Source organism: Jaculus jaculus, chromosome 8 (assembly GCF_020740685.1).
Source record: "Jaculus jaculus isolate mJacJac1 chromosome 8, mJacJac1.mat.Y.cur, whole genome shotgun sequence".
In the NCBI taxonomy this organism is placed as follows: domain Eukaryota; kingdom Metazoa; phylum Chordata; class Mammalia; order Rodentia; family Dipodidae; genus Jaculus; species Jaculus jaculus.
This window is the reverse complement of record NC_059109.1, coordinates 136,357,142-136,373,267: the sequence shown is the minus strand read 5'-3', so window position 1 is coordinate 136,373,267 and position 16,126 is coordinate 136,357,142. Positions and strand designations below refer to the sequence as shown.

Here is a 16,126-nt window from a genome sequence, read left to right as displayed (position 1 = left end):
AACTGCCACGTTTATCACACACTGTGTGCCTGCATCTTATACTGTGAGGGGCCACATGTCACCTTCTCTGTGGGTTCTGGAAGGTGGGATGAAAAAGGGCTAAGTCGAACAGATAGAACCTCTTGTACTCACTTGTATGAAAAAGACCTGGACGATAGTGAATGCCTCTGGAGCCTGGAGGCCAATGGACCAGCAATGCAGTCTGAGCCGAGTCTAACCTGCCCACATAAACACAGTGTCATAAACAAAAACAAAAACAAAACAGCAGCAGCAGCAGCTGCCAGCGTGGCGGCACACACCTTTAATCCCAGTACTGGGGAGGCAGAGGTAGGAGGATTGCTGTGAGTTCAAGGCCAGCCTCGAACTACAGAGGAGATCCAGGTGAGCCTGGGCTAGAGTGAGACCCTACCTTGAAAAAACAAAAAACAAACAACTCTCCTTCCCTCCTCAAAACAAACAAAAAACCCAACAGCCACTCTGGTTTGACAGGACATTTTCATCACATCTCCCAGTGTTTTAGAAGGTTCTTCAGACCTACTTTCTTCCCCTAGACAAGAAATGTATGTGAGATTTAAAGTTCTGAAGCTCAATGGTTTCTCCCTTTCCTTTTCTATATTTAAGGATAGAGAGGCCTGTTCAGCTTGATCAGGACACTGGCCCTGAAAGCAGCAGCTCTGCCTTTCACATGAAAGCCTCCGTCTTCTCAGAGCCGGGCAGGCAGGGGTGCAGGAAACAGGCATCAACGGAAGGCAGCAGGCGCTCCAGCCCCCACCACAAATGGGGAACAAGGACACGTCACTGTGAAGGGCACATCCTGGGCTGCTTTGTGCAGAACTAGTCTTCACTGTGGCTGCCACGCAGGGGACGGAGTCTCGCTGGGCCGGACCGGCTGCAGGAGGTGCTTCTCCTCCATCACTTCTTACGGTTTCTACCAAAGGACACTTAATCACACTTGCACTTTATGTTCTTTTAATCACCAAATGATAGTTAATTGGTTATCACAGAATCAGAAAAACACTTATGTAAGAGGCGAGATCTGGAGACCAGCAGTTTCCAGGATTAGACACCTGCAAAGAGCTTATTTCAATGTCTCGGGAAGGAATCAATACACACTAATTAAAGACTTTTCTCTTCTGTTCAGTCTCCAAAGTTTTTAAAAAATGGCCCCAAGTACTAAGGGAACCAGAAGGTTCTTATGGAGGGCTAATGTCTCAAGGCTTTTGAGTTTAGCTTTCTCTCATGAGAAACAATCAAGACAACATGAACTGTGCATTATCATCACTGTGTAAGTTGATCTAAAAGGTGTTCAAAATAAAGCACTGCTTTGGACTAAATGTTAATATGCATTTTGCAAGCAACAGATTAAGAGAAGATCCTTTCTCAAGGTGGTTGCTGGATGATATAGTCTGCTGTATTTATTTATTTTTTATTCTTTTGGTTTTTGAGGTAGGGTCTCGCTCTAGCCCAGGCTGACCTGGAATTTACTATGTAGTCTCAGGGTGGCCTCAAACTCACAGCGATCCTCCTACCTCTGCCTCCTGAGTGCTGGGATTCAAGGTGTGCGCCACCACGCCTGGCTAGTGCCAACTTCTTGAGTACGTGGTTGACAATGAGGGCAAACAGAGGCCCAGAAATGCCTAAGGACAAACTCTACAAACTCAACCAATCAGTAAGAGCGTGCAAAGTTTACTGCCACAGGTTTGGAGGAGGCCACTGGGCTGGGTGCAGGATACCACACCTGAGCACAAGGGCTGACGAGGCTCCCAAGACCAGGACTTGCCTCGTGCTCTGAAAGTTCACACCATCACAGTATCTACTGGCAGTTTTGGTGGAAAGACCTGAAGTTCATGGATTTGCGCCATCTTTTGGTAAAATAAGACAAAAATGAGCACACACCACGGGCTCCTCCATAATGTGCCAAGCAAGTCTGTTTTCATTCTGCTGTGGGAAAGATACAGACCCAGCATGGGACTGCTGGGGAGTGCCGGCCTGGCCAGCCTGCATTTGTCTACATACTTGTCAGGTAATATCAAGCCACCACAAATAGAAGAAGCCCAGCCTTGAAATCACAGATTTTTTCTACAAGTGTGCAAAATCAATGCTGGGGAGGAGGTGACAGAAAGTCTATGTGCATTTTATCCAAAACAGTGTTTGAACCTTCACCATGTGCATTCTTTTAATCTGACTTCATAAGAATGAAACCACTTCAGATGCTTATGAGGGAAAAAGGAATCATGTTTCACTTAATCTAAATTATGAATTTTTTTTTTTCCATTAAAGCCTATCCATTTCAAGTAGTGGTGAAAAGAAGTAACAATCATTTTTAAAAGTTTTGAATGTTCAGTTAAGGACAGCTCTGAAAACAACCTGGTTTGAAATTCAAGCTGTTTCATTTCCTATTTAATCTTATAAGTCTCCTTCCCTCACAATGCCCAGGTTGGAAGGGAGCCAAATTCAAACATGAACAAATTCTCACCGACCTCACTTCAGTGCTTCATTTTTAGATGACATTAAAAACCTCATTAGGTTCCCTGAGGGAAAGGAGTGTTAACCACTAACAGAGGCAGGGAAAGTAAAGGAAACAAAGAGATAAGCCATGTTGTTAACAAGGAAAGCACTCTTACAACAGCTGGTCTGAGGTCACTGTAAAAAATGCTAGCAGAAACTTATTACCAAGGCCAGGTAAATGACTTGTGCTCAGAGTTTGATCTCACCCCATGCTAGGAAGGACTGTCAGGCTTGTGGAGGAGGCATGTGTCTTTATTACCATTTCCAGATGGAATGCAGAGGACACAGGCACGGAAGAAGAGAAGACTGGGAAGTCTGTAAGCTAAGTGCCTCAGTCTCTCAAGGACGGGCTGAAAGATGGGTGGCTATGAGATGGAATGGAATGGAATTTAGAATTCATTAATGTATTTACACAACTTACACTCTTTAAACAACAGTCTCATGAGTACAGACTACTAATTTACATACACCAGACACCAGGTCCTTGTTTTCCCACCACAACACTTGGGTTAAATAAAATGGACAGTTTGTACTGTTTTCCTTTTCCTGTCTACTTTTCCGAATGAACACTGCTAGTCAACTCAGAACAAATGAAGTTCAATGACTCCAGGCAGCTTCTCTACCATATCACCTGGATCATGAGAGCTTATTTACAAAGGTGTGCTTGGTGACACACAGAGGGTCAGAAGCAAGCCCCAGGGTGCGAACGAGGCAGCCGCCGCAATGCCAGCCTTTCCTGTATGCATCCCAGACTGCGGTCCTCCATGAAAGTGCATGAGAGATGGAGAATTTCCACCCATCCTATAAATTATCCACCTAAGCTAAGCAAGATTTTGCCATTCCTTCACTTAGATCTATCCAGCCACATCTTAAATGACACAACTCTAACAGTGGTAAAAGGGAACCAAGGACACAATAATCTTCACATAGTCTTTTTTCCCTCAAGAACCATGAAAGTGCTCATTTTCCCTTTACAGAATCCTGATCAGCAAGCTAACCCTACCATCCGTCTGAGCAGACATGTCTTCTGCAAGGTCAGCAGCCAGTGCTGTGGTCCCTTTGCACACCACTGGTTCTGGACCACAGATGTCCACAGACTGAAAGACCACTGCTGCCGTCCTCAAAGACAAAATGAACAGGCCAGTTTCTGTGAGTCCTTTATGCACCAAGAAGACTCGAGAGTGCTGGGCAGCTCCCGGTGGTGGGGACCCCAGCTCTCCTGCGAACGTCCAGGACCACCTGCTTCATGGTCAGGTCTGAGAGGCACCGACTCCTCAGCAGCAGCTTCGCCTTGGCTCTGACGGCTGTCTTCGGAGTTTGAAGCCCTTGCCGCCAGATGGCGGGCTGGCATCGGTGGATGGAATTCTTCGACCTACACCAAGATGACAGGAGGGGATGGGATTAGCTTCAACCTTCTAAACCTCCTCTCCTTCTCAGCCACAACAATTTTGCCAACACAGTGTGACAGGCTTCATTAAAGTGAAACAGAGTATAAGATGCATTTCACTTTGGACCAATTGACAGGAAAGTTACAGATGACTGGTACAGAGAAGCCCTGTACCAGCTGCTCCCATCCAGCTTCTTCTAATACTGTCGTCTTACCATGCTGTGGGACCTCTGTCAGAACGAAGAAGTTAACCCAGCCATGTCACCAGGAACTCAGAATTAGTGCAGATGTCACCCGTTTTCTACTTATGCTCTTTCTATCCCAGGATCCAAACAAAAATTTCACTCAGCACTTAGCAAACATTAAAAACAAAATTTTTTTTTTTTTTTAAATTTGGGCTGGAGAGATGGCTTAGCAGTTAAGCACTTGCCTGTGAAGCTTAAGGACCTCGGTTAGAGGCTTGATTCACTAGGACCCACACTAGCCAGATGCACAAGGGGGTGCATACGTCTGGAGGTCCTTTGCAGTGGCTGGAGGCCCTGGAGCGCCCATTCTCTCTCTCTCTGCCCCTTTCTGTCTCTCGCTCTTAAATAAATAAATAAATAAATTTTCATTTTTTGAGGTAGGGTTTCACTGTAGTCCAGGCTGACCTGGAACTCACTATGAAGTCTCATGGCGGCCTTGAACTCACAGCAATCCACCTATCTCTGCCTCCCAAGTGCTGGGATTAAAGGCATGCACCACCACGCCTGGCACAAACTTCTTTTTTAATGAAAATAACCACAATGAAAACATTTTGCCTTGAGTAGTAAACAATCAGAAAGTGCCTGTTGGCAGGCCACCCCTGTGCAGGCTTCCAGAGAGAGACAGATGCTCACAGGCACACTCTCCCAGCCTTGGCCTGCCAAGTGGGAGCAGACAGCATGCTATCTCACTTACTGTGTCCTGTGGACTAGTCCCACCAGTGCAGGGAGACCTCGGGTTCTCACAGCAGCTCTAAACCACCACATCATACGAGTGCCATGGTTTGACCATTCCTCTGCTGATGGCACTTAGCTCATTCTCAGTATTCTGACATTATCAGAACAGGCTGCGATTGCAGAGTAAACGAACAGGAGGAGAGGAACTAGGTCACACCATTCTACTCCTGGGTGTCTGTCTCTCTCACATGGCATTCCCAGTATCTGTCTAGCACAAGTCCAAAGGGGACATGCAATTTAACTGAGACCCCACAAATGACTTTCTGAAGGAGCTGGGCCACCTTGAACGATGAATGAGAACAAAAGGGTTTACTTCACTGTCCTGTGAAGAAGAGTCAATTTTGAAAGAAACCTTCAATCACCACCCGACAGCCTGGCCTCCCAGACGAAGGCTTTCCTGATGCTCTTGCACCTCCCTAGCTCTGACCCCTCACACACCAAAAGGCATCCGAGCACAGGAACATGACAACACCTATTGTTGGCATGGCTAACATCCTCCACCTGGAGTTCAAGCTCTTCTACGGAGGAGCTCTTGGTTCTCTGCTATGTTATTCCAAGGATCTATGTGGCACGAATGACAAGGACATCTGAGGTTGGCAAGGCTATGAGGAAATCAGACAACTCTGAGGTACAGAGCCATGAAGCCTTAAGTAACCTCTCTGGTAGGTGGCTGGTGACTTATGTGAACAGTACACAGAATGGCTTCCATAGTGTAAATGTTCTACAATCTTTCAAACGCTTTTAGATGTTGCTGTGAATAAATCACAAGTGTAATTAAATGCACTATTGAGCCTGGCATGATGGCACACACCTTAATTCCAGCACTCAGGAGCCTGAGGTAGGAGGACTGCCATGAGTTTGAGGGCAGACTAGATAAGTGTGAGACCATGCCTCAAAAAAAATTAAAAAATAAACTCCCCCCCCCCCCCCCAAAAAAAAACACCAGTCAGGGCTGGAGAGATGGTTTGGTGGTTAAGGCACTTGCCTGAGGAGCCTAAGGACCCAGGTTCAATTCCCCAGAACCCACACAAGCCAGATGCACATGTGTCTCGAGTTCATTTGCAGTGGCTAATAAGGCTCCGTAATGCCCATTCCCCCCTCCTTCTCTATCATAAACAAATAAATGAAAAATTAAAGCATCATTGGAGTTTATTGACACTATATGCTTAACAAATGGAAAATGAAATCCAGCTGGTACCATAGGAGAAAGTGTGAATGGGATGAAAAGTTTTAGAATGAATTATTTTTACAAGAAAGCAAAAAGAACATCTTCATAACTTGGCAACAGGCAATAATTATTAATTTTTTTTTTTTTTTTTTTTTTTTGCGAGTGTGCGCTGCTTTCTTAAGCAGGAACTACAGCCTTCATACTGACAATGAAGGAAATGATGGACACATTATATTCTATTAAGGATTTCAGTTCATTGAAGGATTGATTCAGAAATGAAAGTCAAACCAGAGGAGCTATTTCAAACACACATCTATCAAACTAGGGCTTCATCTCCAAACACAGTGCAAAGCAGTAAGGAAGAGGTGGGCGAGCACCACAGGACACTAGGCAAAGCCCCAGGCATGAGAGAGAGCAATCAGAATCTGTGTCACTGAGGTACGGAGATGCACATCAATGGCTTGCCCACTTGGGGTAGTAGGAATGGCAGCACACACCTCTGCTGTGGCATCAACTGGCACTCTAACACTCTGCAAACAGTTTGGCAGTAAAGTCACAGTGAACACATCCTAACTCAATGTCCCAGCAGCTCCAGGCACTGAGATACCTAATGAAACTATCCAGATGTCCTCAAGACATGACCAGTGCCCAGATAATGTCCACTACAGGGTATGACCAGAACATCCAGAGCAACACCAGCAGTTATTAACAGCCTTCCACCAGAAACAGTCACCTAGTACCACCAAGAGCAGGCTGTGCAGTTACACTGAATGTTCCATTTCCTCCTGCCAGCCCTAACTTATCACCAATACACCCCAGCCATAAGAATGCACCTTGAAGATCTCTATAAGGAATACAAGAAGTCAAACACAGAAGCAGTCAGGAGTGTGTCTTAAAAATTATGAAGGACAGGACTGGGGAGATGGCTCAGCGGTTAAGGTGTTTGTTTGCAAAGCCTAATGATCCAAGTTTGATTCCCCAGTACCCATGTAGAAGCCAGATGCACAAAGTGCTGGAGGCCCTGGTGGACCCATTCTGTTTGTCTTTCTTCTGTCTCTGCTTGCAAATAAAAATATCTTTAAAAATAAAGGAGGGCTGGAGAGATGGTTTAGCGGTTAAGCGCTTGCCTGTGAAGCCTAAGGACCCCGGTTCGAGGCTCGGTTCCCCAAGTCCCACGTTAGCCAGATGCACAAGGGGGCGCACGCGTCTGGAGTTCGTTTGCAGAGGCTGGAAGCCCTGGCGTGCCCATTCTCTCTCTCTCCCTCTATCTGTCTTTCTCTCTGTGTCTGTCACTCTCAAATAAATAAAATTAAAAAAAAAAGATAAAAAAGAAAGGAGGAGGAGGATAAAATATATGTATAACAAAGTTAGGCAGAGCACCTGGAAGAGTTGCAATTAGGATGTGGTCATCCTGGGAGTGGGAGCAGCAATGTCTCCTCAGGTGCCAAGCACTGGCCTATTCCTTTGAGCACATCAGCTTCTGAAGGTGTACTTTCTGTATACATGTATGCATGCCTCAGCTCAAAGTCCACATGCCATTTGACAATACCCAGGGAGCAAAAAGAAAATGTGATTTCCATCTTTGTCCTTTTACAAATCTTTATGAACATATTATATATTTTTTTTCCAGGACTGGAGAGATGGCTTAGTGGTTAAGGCACTTACCTGTGAAGCCTAAGGACCCAGGTTTGATTCCCCAGAATGCACATAAACCAAATGCACAAGGTGGCACATGCGTCTGGAGCTCTTTTGCAGTGGCTAGAGGCCCTGGCATACCTATTCTCTCTCTTTTTCTCTAATAAATAAAAAATAAAAAAAATTTTCCAGTTAAAATGTGTGCATATAGCAAGGAGTAGTGATGTACGCCTTTAATCCCAGCACTCAGGAGGCAGAGGTAGGAGGATTGCTGTGAATTCGAGGCCAACATGGGATTACAGAGAGTTCTAGGTCAGCATGGGGCTAGAGTGAGACCCTACCTCAAAAATCGAGCAGACAGAAAAGTAAATGCAATCTACATTCTCTCATTCTTTCTGCAGTGCTGGAGATTAAACTTAGTGCCTTGAATATGTGAGGGGAGTGCTCTTCCCTGACCACCTGCCTTGACCACACTTTAGACCCTAACCCAATGCCTCCAAGAGGCCTTCCCTGACTGACTGCAAGCACTTAGCTCTTCGCATCTCTAATCATCTGGAGTGACCCTGTCTGTCTGTATTCACTGACTGCTTCCCTCAGCATATGTTTTAGGAGGGCAAGGACAGTATCTATCTGCTTTATAGCTGGCTCCCCCGAGTCTGGAGCAGTTCCCAATAAATATTTTGATGAATGTGAATGAAATGAACAAATGCAGATGCAATCTACGGAGAATCCCAAAGGTGGCAGCGGCTTGCTCCTTGTCTAGGGCCACCATGTTAACACTTAGGAAAGGTAAGGAGAAAGTGCTCTGACCTTTCCTCTGCCTAGAACTAATTCCTGAGGGTTTTCTTACAGTGACATTATACTTGAGTTTTATTTCCCTTGATCAGGTTTGTTCATCTTGGATGCCCTTGGACAACCATCTGAAGCTCACTTAAACAGAGGAGAGGACCACTTTCATGACCTCAATGCCCTGCACATCCTTTTCAGAGGACCAGGCAGCAACTCTTTAGCAATTCTCTAGGGCCATCAGTTGTTTTGCCTTTTCCATCTCATTTCACTAAGGACACTCTCAGGGAGCATTCACAGTAAGGTGAGGACTCTAATCAGGAAGATAATTCTGCTTAAAGTTGTCCTGCACATAGGAAACCCATGCAGCACAGTGATACTCACTGATTTCTATAAAGAGTTCATTTATGTTTATGGCATTTTTTGCACTCGTCTCTACAAAAATCGCATGAATGGAATCCGCGTAGTCCTTGGCATCTCTCTCCATGACTTCTCTGGAAGGCAACAATGGCAAATCAGAAGTTCTACCCATTAAGATCTTAGTGTTAACCCCTGTACCATTAACCATGCAAAACTGATGAAGATGAGAGGTGGTGGTGGAACAGTGGCTGGCAAGGCTGTCTCCCAGACCAGTGACAAAGGCCGCCCCGCCCCTGCCTGTCTACAGTGGTTAAACAGACAACCCAGTTTCAGTAGCGGGAAGGACAAGACTCTGGGTGATAACTGCCTCCCCCCCCCACTCCCTCAAAAAAAGGTCATTCCTTTGGGAATCATAGCAGTGGTACTGAGAATCTCTCAACAGAAGTGCTTTTTGTGTTTGCGTGCTGTGTATCACAGAATTCTGGGCATCCCTAATCTGATACTGTCACATGCAATGCTACCAATGTCTGAGAAAATTACGCACCTGTCTATATACATAATATAATCAGCTCCAAATGCCTCAAGTCTCCATTTTAGATTGAAACTTCATGCTAGCCACATAGTAAAAAGGAATTTTTCAATGTCAGGTAAAATCAGAGTGACTCTTCCACTGGATATTGCTCATTAAGAAGAGGAACAACATCGGTACCACGATCTTGTTTCTAATAACTTACCTGACATCGATAAGATCGCACTTATTTCCGGCAATGGCGACTACAATATTGGGTGGGCCATGCTGGCGAAGCTCTTTCACCCAGTTCTTCAGTGTTGAAAACGTCTCCTGGAACACGAAAGGGACAGTGACTGGAGAGCTGACCCACCAAGATGTGGAAGGCATCAAGGCAAACCCAACAGTCTTACTTCTTTTGTGATGTCGTAGACGATGATGGCTGCAGCTGACCCCCGATAGTACATTGGTGCCAAGGCACGAAACTGCAGAGGGGAGAGAACAAGATCGAGAGAGCCAGTGAGAGGTCCTTCCTGGAGACCTAAAGCCCGTCATCCCTGTGCACAGGGACCTTCCTCTTCAGCCACGTGATGACATAGTGCTCTGAAGCAAATGAACCCAGAGTTACTGAAGGCAAAAACTTTTAATGTAATGCCGAAATGTCTCTCAAAAGACAGCTTAGAACAGAGTTTTATAGGAATTAAATATGGTGCTATAAACAATTGCTTCAGCTAAAAAAGCTTTTTAATTGAACTCAATGTTGTTATTCCCAAATTCATCTGTTCAACAGTCCTTTAAACTTTGGCTTCCCAAACTATCAAGGATATAAAAATAATGCTGTGAATGGTTCCCCAGAGAAGGGTTGCACTGGGGTGTCATGGAGACCACACTGTAATCTAGATGTTGATTGTCCTTAACGTGTGCTCGTTTAATTTCATACTGGAATGAATTTGCAACCTGCTATGTCAATATTTCTATACATGTGGCAATTTCCAGAGGCTAGATCTCATTTCACTTCCATAGACAGCACTGTAGGCAGGCATAGCTTCTGCCTTCTTCCTCTACCACACATGGTAAAGGGGACTTGAAGGGTAAAGGGGTGACTTAGTGGGCCACTTATTTTGAGGAGTATGGGGGAGATCAGTCAAACTGAGATCTTGGGTATATGTCCCAGTGTGGGCATCACTTGCCAATGTGATGACAACGTTTAAAGACCTGTACTTGGGACTAGAGACCTGGCTCATCAGTTTGGGTGTTTGCCTGCAGATACTAATGACCCAAGTTTGATTCCCTAGAACCCACATAAAGCCAGATGCACAAAGTGGCACATACGTCTGGAGTTTGTTTGCAGAGGCTAGAGGCCCTGGTACAACCATTCTATCTCTGCTTGCAGATAAATAAAAGTATTTTTTTTTAATTTATTTATTTGAGAGAGACAGACACAGAAAGAAAGACAGATAGAGGGAGAGAGAGAGAATAGGCGTGCCAGGGCTTCCAGCCACTGCAAACGAACTCCAGACGCGTGCGCCCCCTTGTGCATCTGGCTAACGTGGGACCTGGGGAACTGAGCTTCGAACCGGGGTCCTTAGGCTTCACAGGCAAGCGCTTAACCGCTAAGCCATCTCTCCAGCCCAAAAGTATTTTTAAAAAGACCTATACTTGGTTTTCATCTTACACACTAGCTTAGAAGGCTTGGCTCTTATGAGCTGTATGACACCCTTCTACTGTGCCCTTTCCCTTTCTGGTGGTTTATCCCAAATGCAGCCATGAACAATCTTCTGAGGGAGCATGTGGTGTACATGCAGGATCCACCTGTGGCCTTTGTATGTTTTATTAGTGAGTTTCCAGGTCTGCTTTCCTGGCTCTCATGTGCTCATGTTAGTTTGTTTAGTCAAGGTGTGAAGGGCTATCTGTGATGATCTCCGCGGAAGACAGTGCATCTGTGCAGTGCATTCTTTTGTGCTAGGGCCTAGCATGAACCCCTACACTGTAGGTAAATGGAAGCTGGCAAGCAAATGGATAGAAATAGATGAGCACAGTGACGTCATGCTCTGTCAGGCCCATATACAGAAATGTTTAGTTGTTAGAGAGTCTGATAACCTGGACCACTTGTAAAATTCTCCACATGGGCTCCTTACCTCCTTCAGCTCCCCACATGGCAGGAGCTCCTTGAACTTTCTTTTCTTTCTGCAGTTTTTCCTAGGCTCTCCATGTGGGATATCTGATCATGTGAGTGCTTTTCCTTGGCTCTGTACTTCCCTCAATAAATGTAATAATTTAATAAGAACAAGGGCTGGAGAGATGGCTTAGCGGTTAAGTGCTTCCCTGTGAAGCCTAAGGGCCCCGGTTCGAGGCGTGATTCCCCAGGACCCACGTTAGCCAGATGCACAAGGGGGCGCACACGTCTGGAGTTCGTTTGCAGTGGCTGGCAGCCCTGGTGCGCCCATTCTCTCTCTCTCTATCTGCCTCTTTCTGTCTCTGTCATTCTCAAATAAATAAATCAAAATGAACAAAAAAAATTTAAAAAAAAAAAAAAAGAACAAGTCTGATAACCTTCTCAACACTTGGAAGGGCTAAGGCAGGACTGCTGTTAGGCCAGCCTATGCTACATAGCAAGACTGTGTCTCCCTTCTACCTCTCCACCCCCTCAAGTAAAAGATTTAAAATGCTGGTCTGACTAGACTTGTATAGTGTAAGAGAACAGAAGAGAGGAGCAGGCAGCTAAAATGAAGTGTATGGCACAGTTGCTATTGTTTAAAATTTTTTTTGTTTATTTTTATTTATTTATTTGAGAGCAACAGACAGAAAGAGGCAGAGAGAGAGGAAGAGATAGAGAATGGGCGGGCCAGGGCCCCTGCCACTACAAACGAACTCCAGACGCGTGCGGCCCCTTGAGCATCTGGCTAATGTGGGTCTTGGGGAATCGAGCCTCGAACCGGGGTCCTTAGGCTTCATAGGCAAGCGCTTAACTGCTAAGCTGTCTCTCCAGCCCACAGTTGCCATTTTTGATGTACTTATAATCCTTATTATCCTTTATTGGGTCGTTTCTTTTCCTTCACATTTGTAAGATGAAATGGACACCAAGAAAAGCAGATTGTAACTGCATCATGTGGTAACTGACAAATGTATATACCAACGTAAATATTATTCACCAAGACAGAAAGCATTTGGAACATTAGAAAATTTCCTAGTATTACTTTACTTATCAGGTCCCTCTTCAACCTTGGCAATGACACTTGACCTCAGATTTCTCTGCTGATATGAAACTATCTACACTGGTTTTAGTTTGGTTATGAGCACATAGAATATCCATTTCTAGGCTGATTTTCAACTTCTCTCTCTCTGTGTTAATTCTCTTTAAGAAGTTCAGTTTGGTCTTGATCCCTGTACAATCTGACTACCACTGTCTTCATTCATTTTTTTAAAAAAATATTTTATTTATTTGAGAGGGCGAGTGAAAGGTGTGGGGAAGAGAATGAGTGGATGGATGGGCACTCCAGCCACTGCAAACAAACTCTATATGCATGTGCTCCCTTGTGCATCTGGCTTACTGGGTCCTGGGGAAATGAACCAGGTTCCTTTGGCTTTGCAGGCATGTGCCTTAATCGTGAAGCCATCTCTTCAGCCCTCCACCACTGTCTTCTAAGTGGAATGTTCAGCTCCTTCACATTTAAGGATACAGTAGGTTTACTGTTTAGTTTGACATTTGTTGCATTAAAAAAAAGTACCTTGAGCTGGAGAGAGAGCTCAGTGGTCAAAGGGCTTGTTTGCAAAGCCTTATGGCCCAGGTATGATTCTCCAGGGCGTATGTAAAGCCCAATGCTATCAATGGAGCCTGTTCGCAGAGGCAGGAGGCCTTGACACACCCATTCTCTTACTTCCTTCTCTCTCACAAATACCTCAAGTCCTCTTTTCTCTCTTTTGCAATGACAACATTAAAAAATTATAAATAAATAAATAAATATATACACATACATACATATATTTATATTTGAGAGAGACAGAGAGAGAGAGAGAGAGAGAGAGAGAGAGAGAGAGAGATCGCGCGCGTGCATGGGAATATGGTGTACCAGGGGTTCTTGCAGTTAACTCCAATCACCTGTGCCACTTTGCATCTGGCTTTATGTGGGTACCAGGGAAGTGAACTGGAGCCATCAGGCTTTGCAAACAAGCACCTTTAACTTCTTTCCATCCCAATGACAGTATTTTTAGTATTTAAGTTTAATATACTAATTCTTTATTGGCTTCTTAGTTATATGAAGCATGTTTATGTTTCAATAAAACCTTATTAGGCTGTAACCTTGGCTCTAAATCTTTATTCTTTTTTTGAAGTCAGAATCAAACAGACTTTATTTTTATTTCTGAGAGAGAGAGAAAATGGGCGCACCAGGGCCTCCAGCCGCTGCTAACTCCAGATGCTTGTGCCATCTTGTGCATCTGACTTATGTGGGTCCTGGTCTTTGTTCTTTTTTAAATATTTATTTGTTTGACAGAAAGAGGGAGAAAGAAAGAGGAGGAGGAGGGAGGGAGAGAATGGGTGCACCAGGGCCTCTAGCCCCTGCAAACAAACTCCAGACCCATGCACCACCTTGTGTATCTGGCTAACATGGATCCTGGGGAATCGAACCTGGGTCCTTTGGCTTGCAGGCAAGGCCTTAACCACTAAGCCAATCCTCCAGCCCTAGATCTTTATTCCTATTTACTTATTTGCATTTGTGTGTGTATGGGTGCATCAGGATCTCTTGCTGCTACAAACAAACTCCAGACATCACACTATTTTTTGTGTCTGGCTTATAGGGATTGCTTTTAACTGAACCTGGGCTGGCAGGCTTTGCAAACTAGCACCTTTAACAACTAAGCCATATCTAGATCCTCTTATTCTTACTTTTAAAATGTCAGCAATTCCCTAAATGAGTACTGTGATAATGAGTTGCAGAAATATTGTTTGGGTTTCTGTGGAGACATTCAAACAGGAGGCACAGGAAGAAGGGATGTAGGTCTTTGGGTCTAGTATCTGCTAGGCTTGGTAGAGATGCTTTCTTCTAGGTTGTCACACGAAAGATCTGAAATGGTCTTCTAGGACTGGAGAGATGGCTTAGTAGTTAAGTTGCCTGCAAAGCCTAAAGACCCAGGTTTGATTCCCCAATGCCCATGTAGGCCAGATACACAAGTGGTGCAGACACCTGGAGTTTGTTTGCAGTGGCTGGAGGCCCTGGTACACCCATTCTCTCTCTACCTGCCTCCTCTCTCTCTCAAACAAATAAATAATGCAATGGTTTTCTGCATTCATGGTGTATGGATGACAGTACTCATCTACACATGTGCTGCTGTGTTTCAACACTACTGCAGTTTTCTTGTGAGGGAACACTGGTTGGGAAAGGTGACAAGAAGTATGTGGGATTGTAAATAATGGGTCAGAAGGACTCACAAAGGCTCTGCCTTGTGAAAATAACTCAAAACCCGGAAGGTAAGCTTCATTTTATCAGATGGTTGAAGTAACTTAGGTGTGTTTCTAGTTAGCTATGCTTTCTTCATATGATCATGGAAATCAGTTGGCTGTGACTCTTCTGAAAGAAGTGTATGTTAGCATACTATATCCAGCCTTCATTACCATGGAGCAGTACTTGCACTGGGAGTAAAGGCGTGTACCACCATGCCTGGCTTTGAAACAGTGCTTTTATTTTTTATTTTAGAGAGAGCGAAAGCAAGCAAGTGAGAGAGAAACAGACAGAGAGAACTGGTGTGCCAGGGCCTCAGCCACTGCAATTGAACTCCAGGGCTTGTGCCATCTAGTGGGTATGTGCAACCTTGCACTTGCTTCCCCTTTGTGTGTTTGGCTAACATGGGATCTGGAGAGTCAAACATGGGTCCTTAGGCTTCACAGGCAAGCACCTTAACCACTGAGCCATCTCTCCAGCCCTGAAACAGTACTTTTGACAAAAAAATCTGAGGACTCTGTTCTGCTTTCCTCAAGTTGCCTTCATTTTCTTCTTCTATGTACTGTGCACAAAAGATGCGTGTGTGGAGGTCAGAGGACAATCAAGTATTGATCTTGATCCTCACATTTTGCCTGGTTTGAGGCAAAGTCTCTCTTAATATTTGCTAGTTGGCCCATGAGCGTCTGGAGACTCCTGTCTCCACCTTCCTTCTCGTCACAGGCTCATGGGATTATAGACGCACTACACCAGCTGGCTTCATATTGGTTCTGGGGATCTGAACTCAGGCAGTAACACTTACATGGGCAGTACTTTACCCACCGAATCTCCTTCCAGCCTCTAATGGCCTTCTTCACCTTTTTACATACAAACTACTGTCTTCTCGGCAACTATAATCAGAACTGGGCTCACAGTGTTCTCCTTGTTTACTAAGATCATTAAAGTCAAGAACTTCACATATTAATAAGTTCCTCCAGATCTTACTCATCAAACTGGTAAACTCACTTTGTAATCAGTTGAAACTTGACCATCAGAAAGAAAGCCCACCCTTCAGAACCACACGTGGTAGCAGATATGAGGGTCAAACGCAATAGACGTTTCAATGGTCAGTTCATCAAAAAAGACTTTCATTTTATAAGGGCTGTGTTTCCATTGTGAATGTCATCATTATAGAGAACTAAATAAGAAACATGCCCATGCTGGGCATGGTGGCGCACGCCTTTAATCCCAGCACTTGGGAGGCAGAGGTAGGAGGATCACCGTGAGTTCGAGGCCACCCTGAGACTACATAGTGAATTCCAGGTCAGCCTGAGCTAGAGTGAGACCCTACCTCAAAAAAAAGAAACATGCACATGCTAG

The 16,126-nt window shown here is 44.7% G+C and overlaps 1 protein-coding gene across 2 annotated transcripts in view; it reads right to left on the bottom strand.

The window, feature by feature from the left end:
* Positions 1 to 952: 952 nt before the first annotated feature.
* Positions 953 to 16,126, bottom strand: part of Rab22a (RAB22A, member RAS oncogene family) — a 53,594-nt gene continuing 38,420 nt past the window's right edge. Inside the window, exons 4-7 of one of the 2 annotated variants that reach the window (XM_045156676.1) lie at positions 9,746 to 9,817; positions 9,559 to 9,665; positions 8,849 to 8,958; positions 953 to 3,880 (exon numbers count right to left, since the gene is read on the bottom strand). In XM_045156676.1, the coding sequence (XP_045012611.1) occupies positions 3,783 to 3,880; positions 8,849 to 8,958; positions 9,559 to 9,665; positions 9,746 to 9,817 (387 nt within the window). In that variant the 3' untranslated portion in view covers positions 953 to 3,782. The remainder of the gene's footprint in view (positions 3,881 to 8,848; positions 8,959 to 9,558; positions 9,666 to 9,745; positions 9,818 to 16,126) is intronic. The other variant, XM_045156674.1, reaches the window with a different exon arrangement.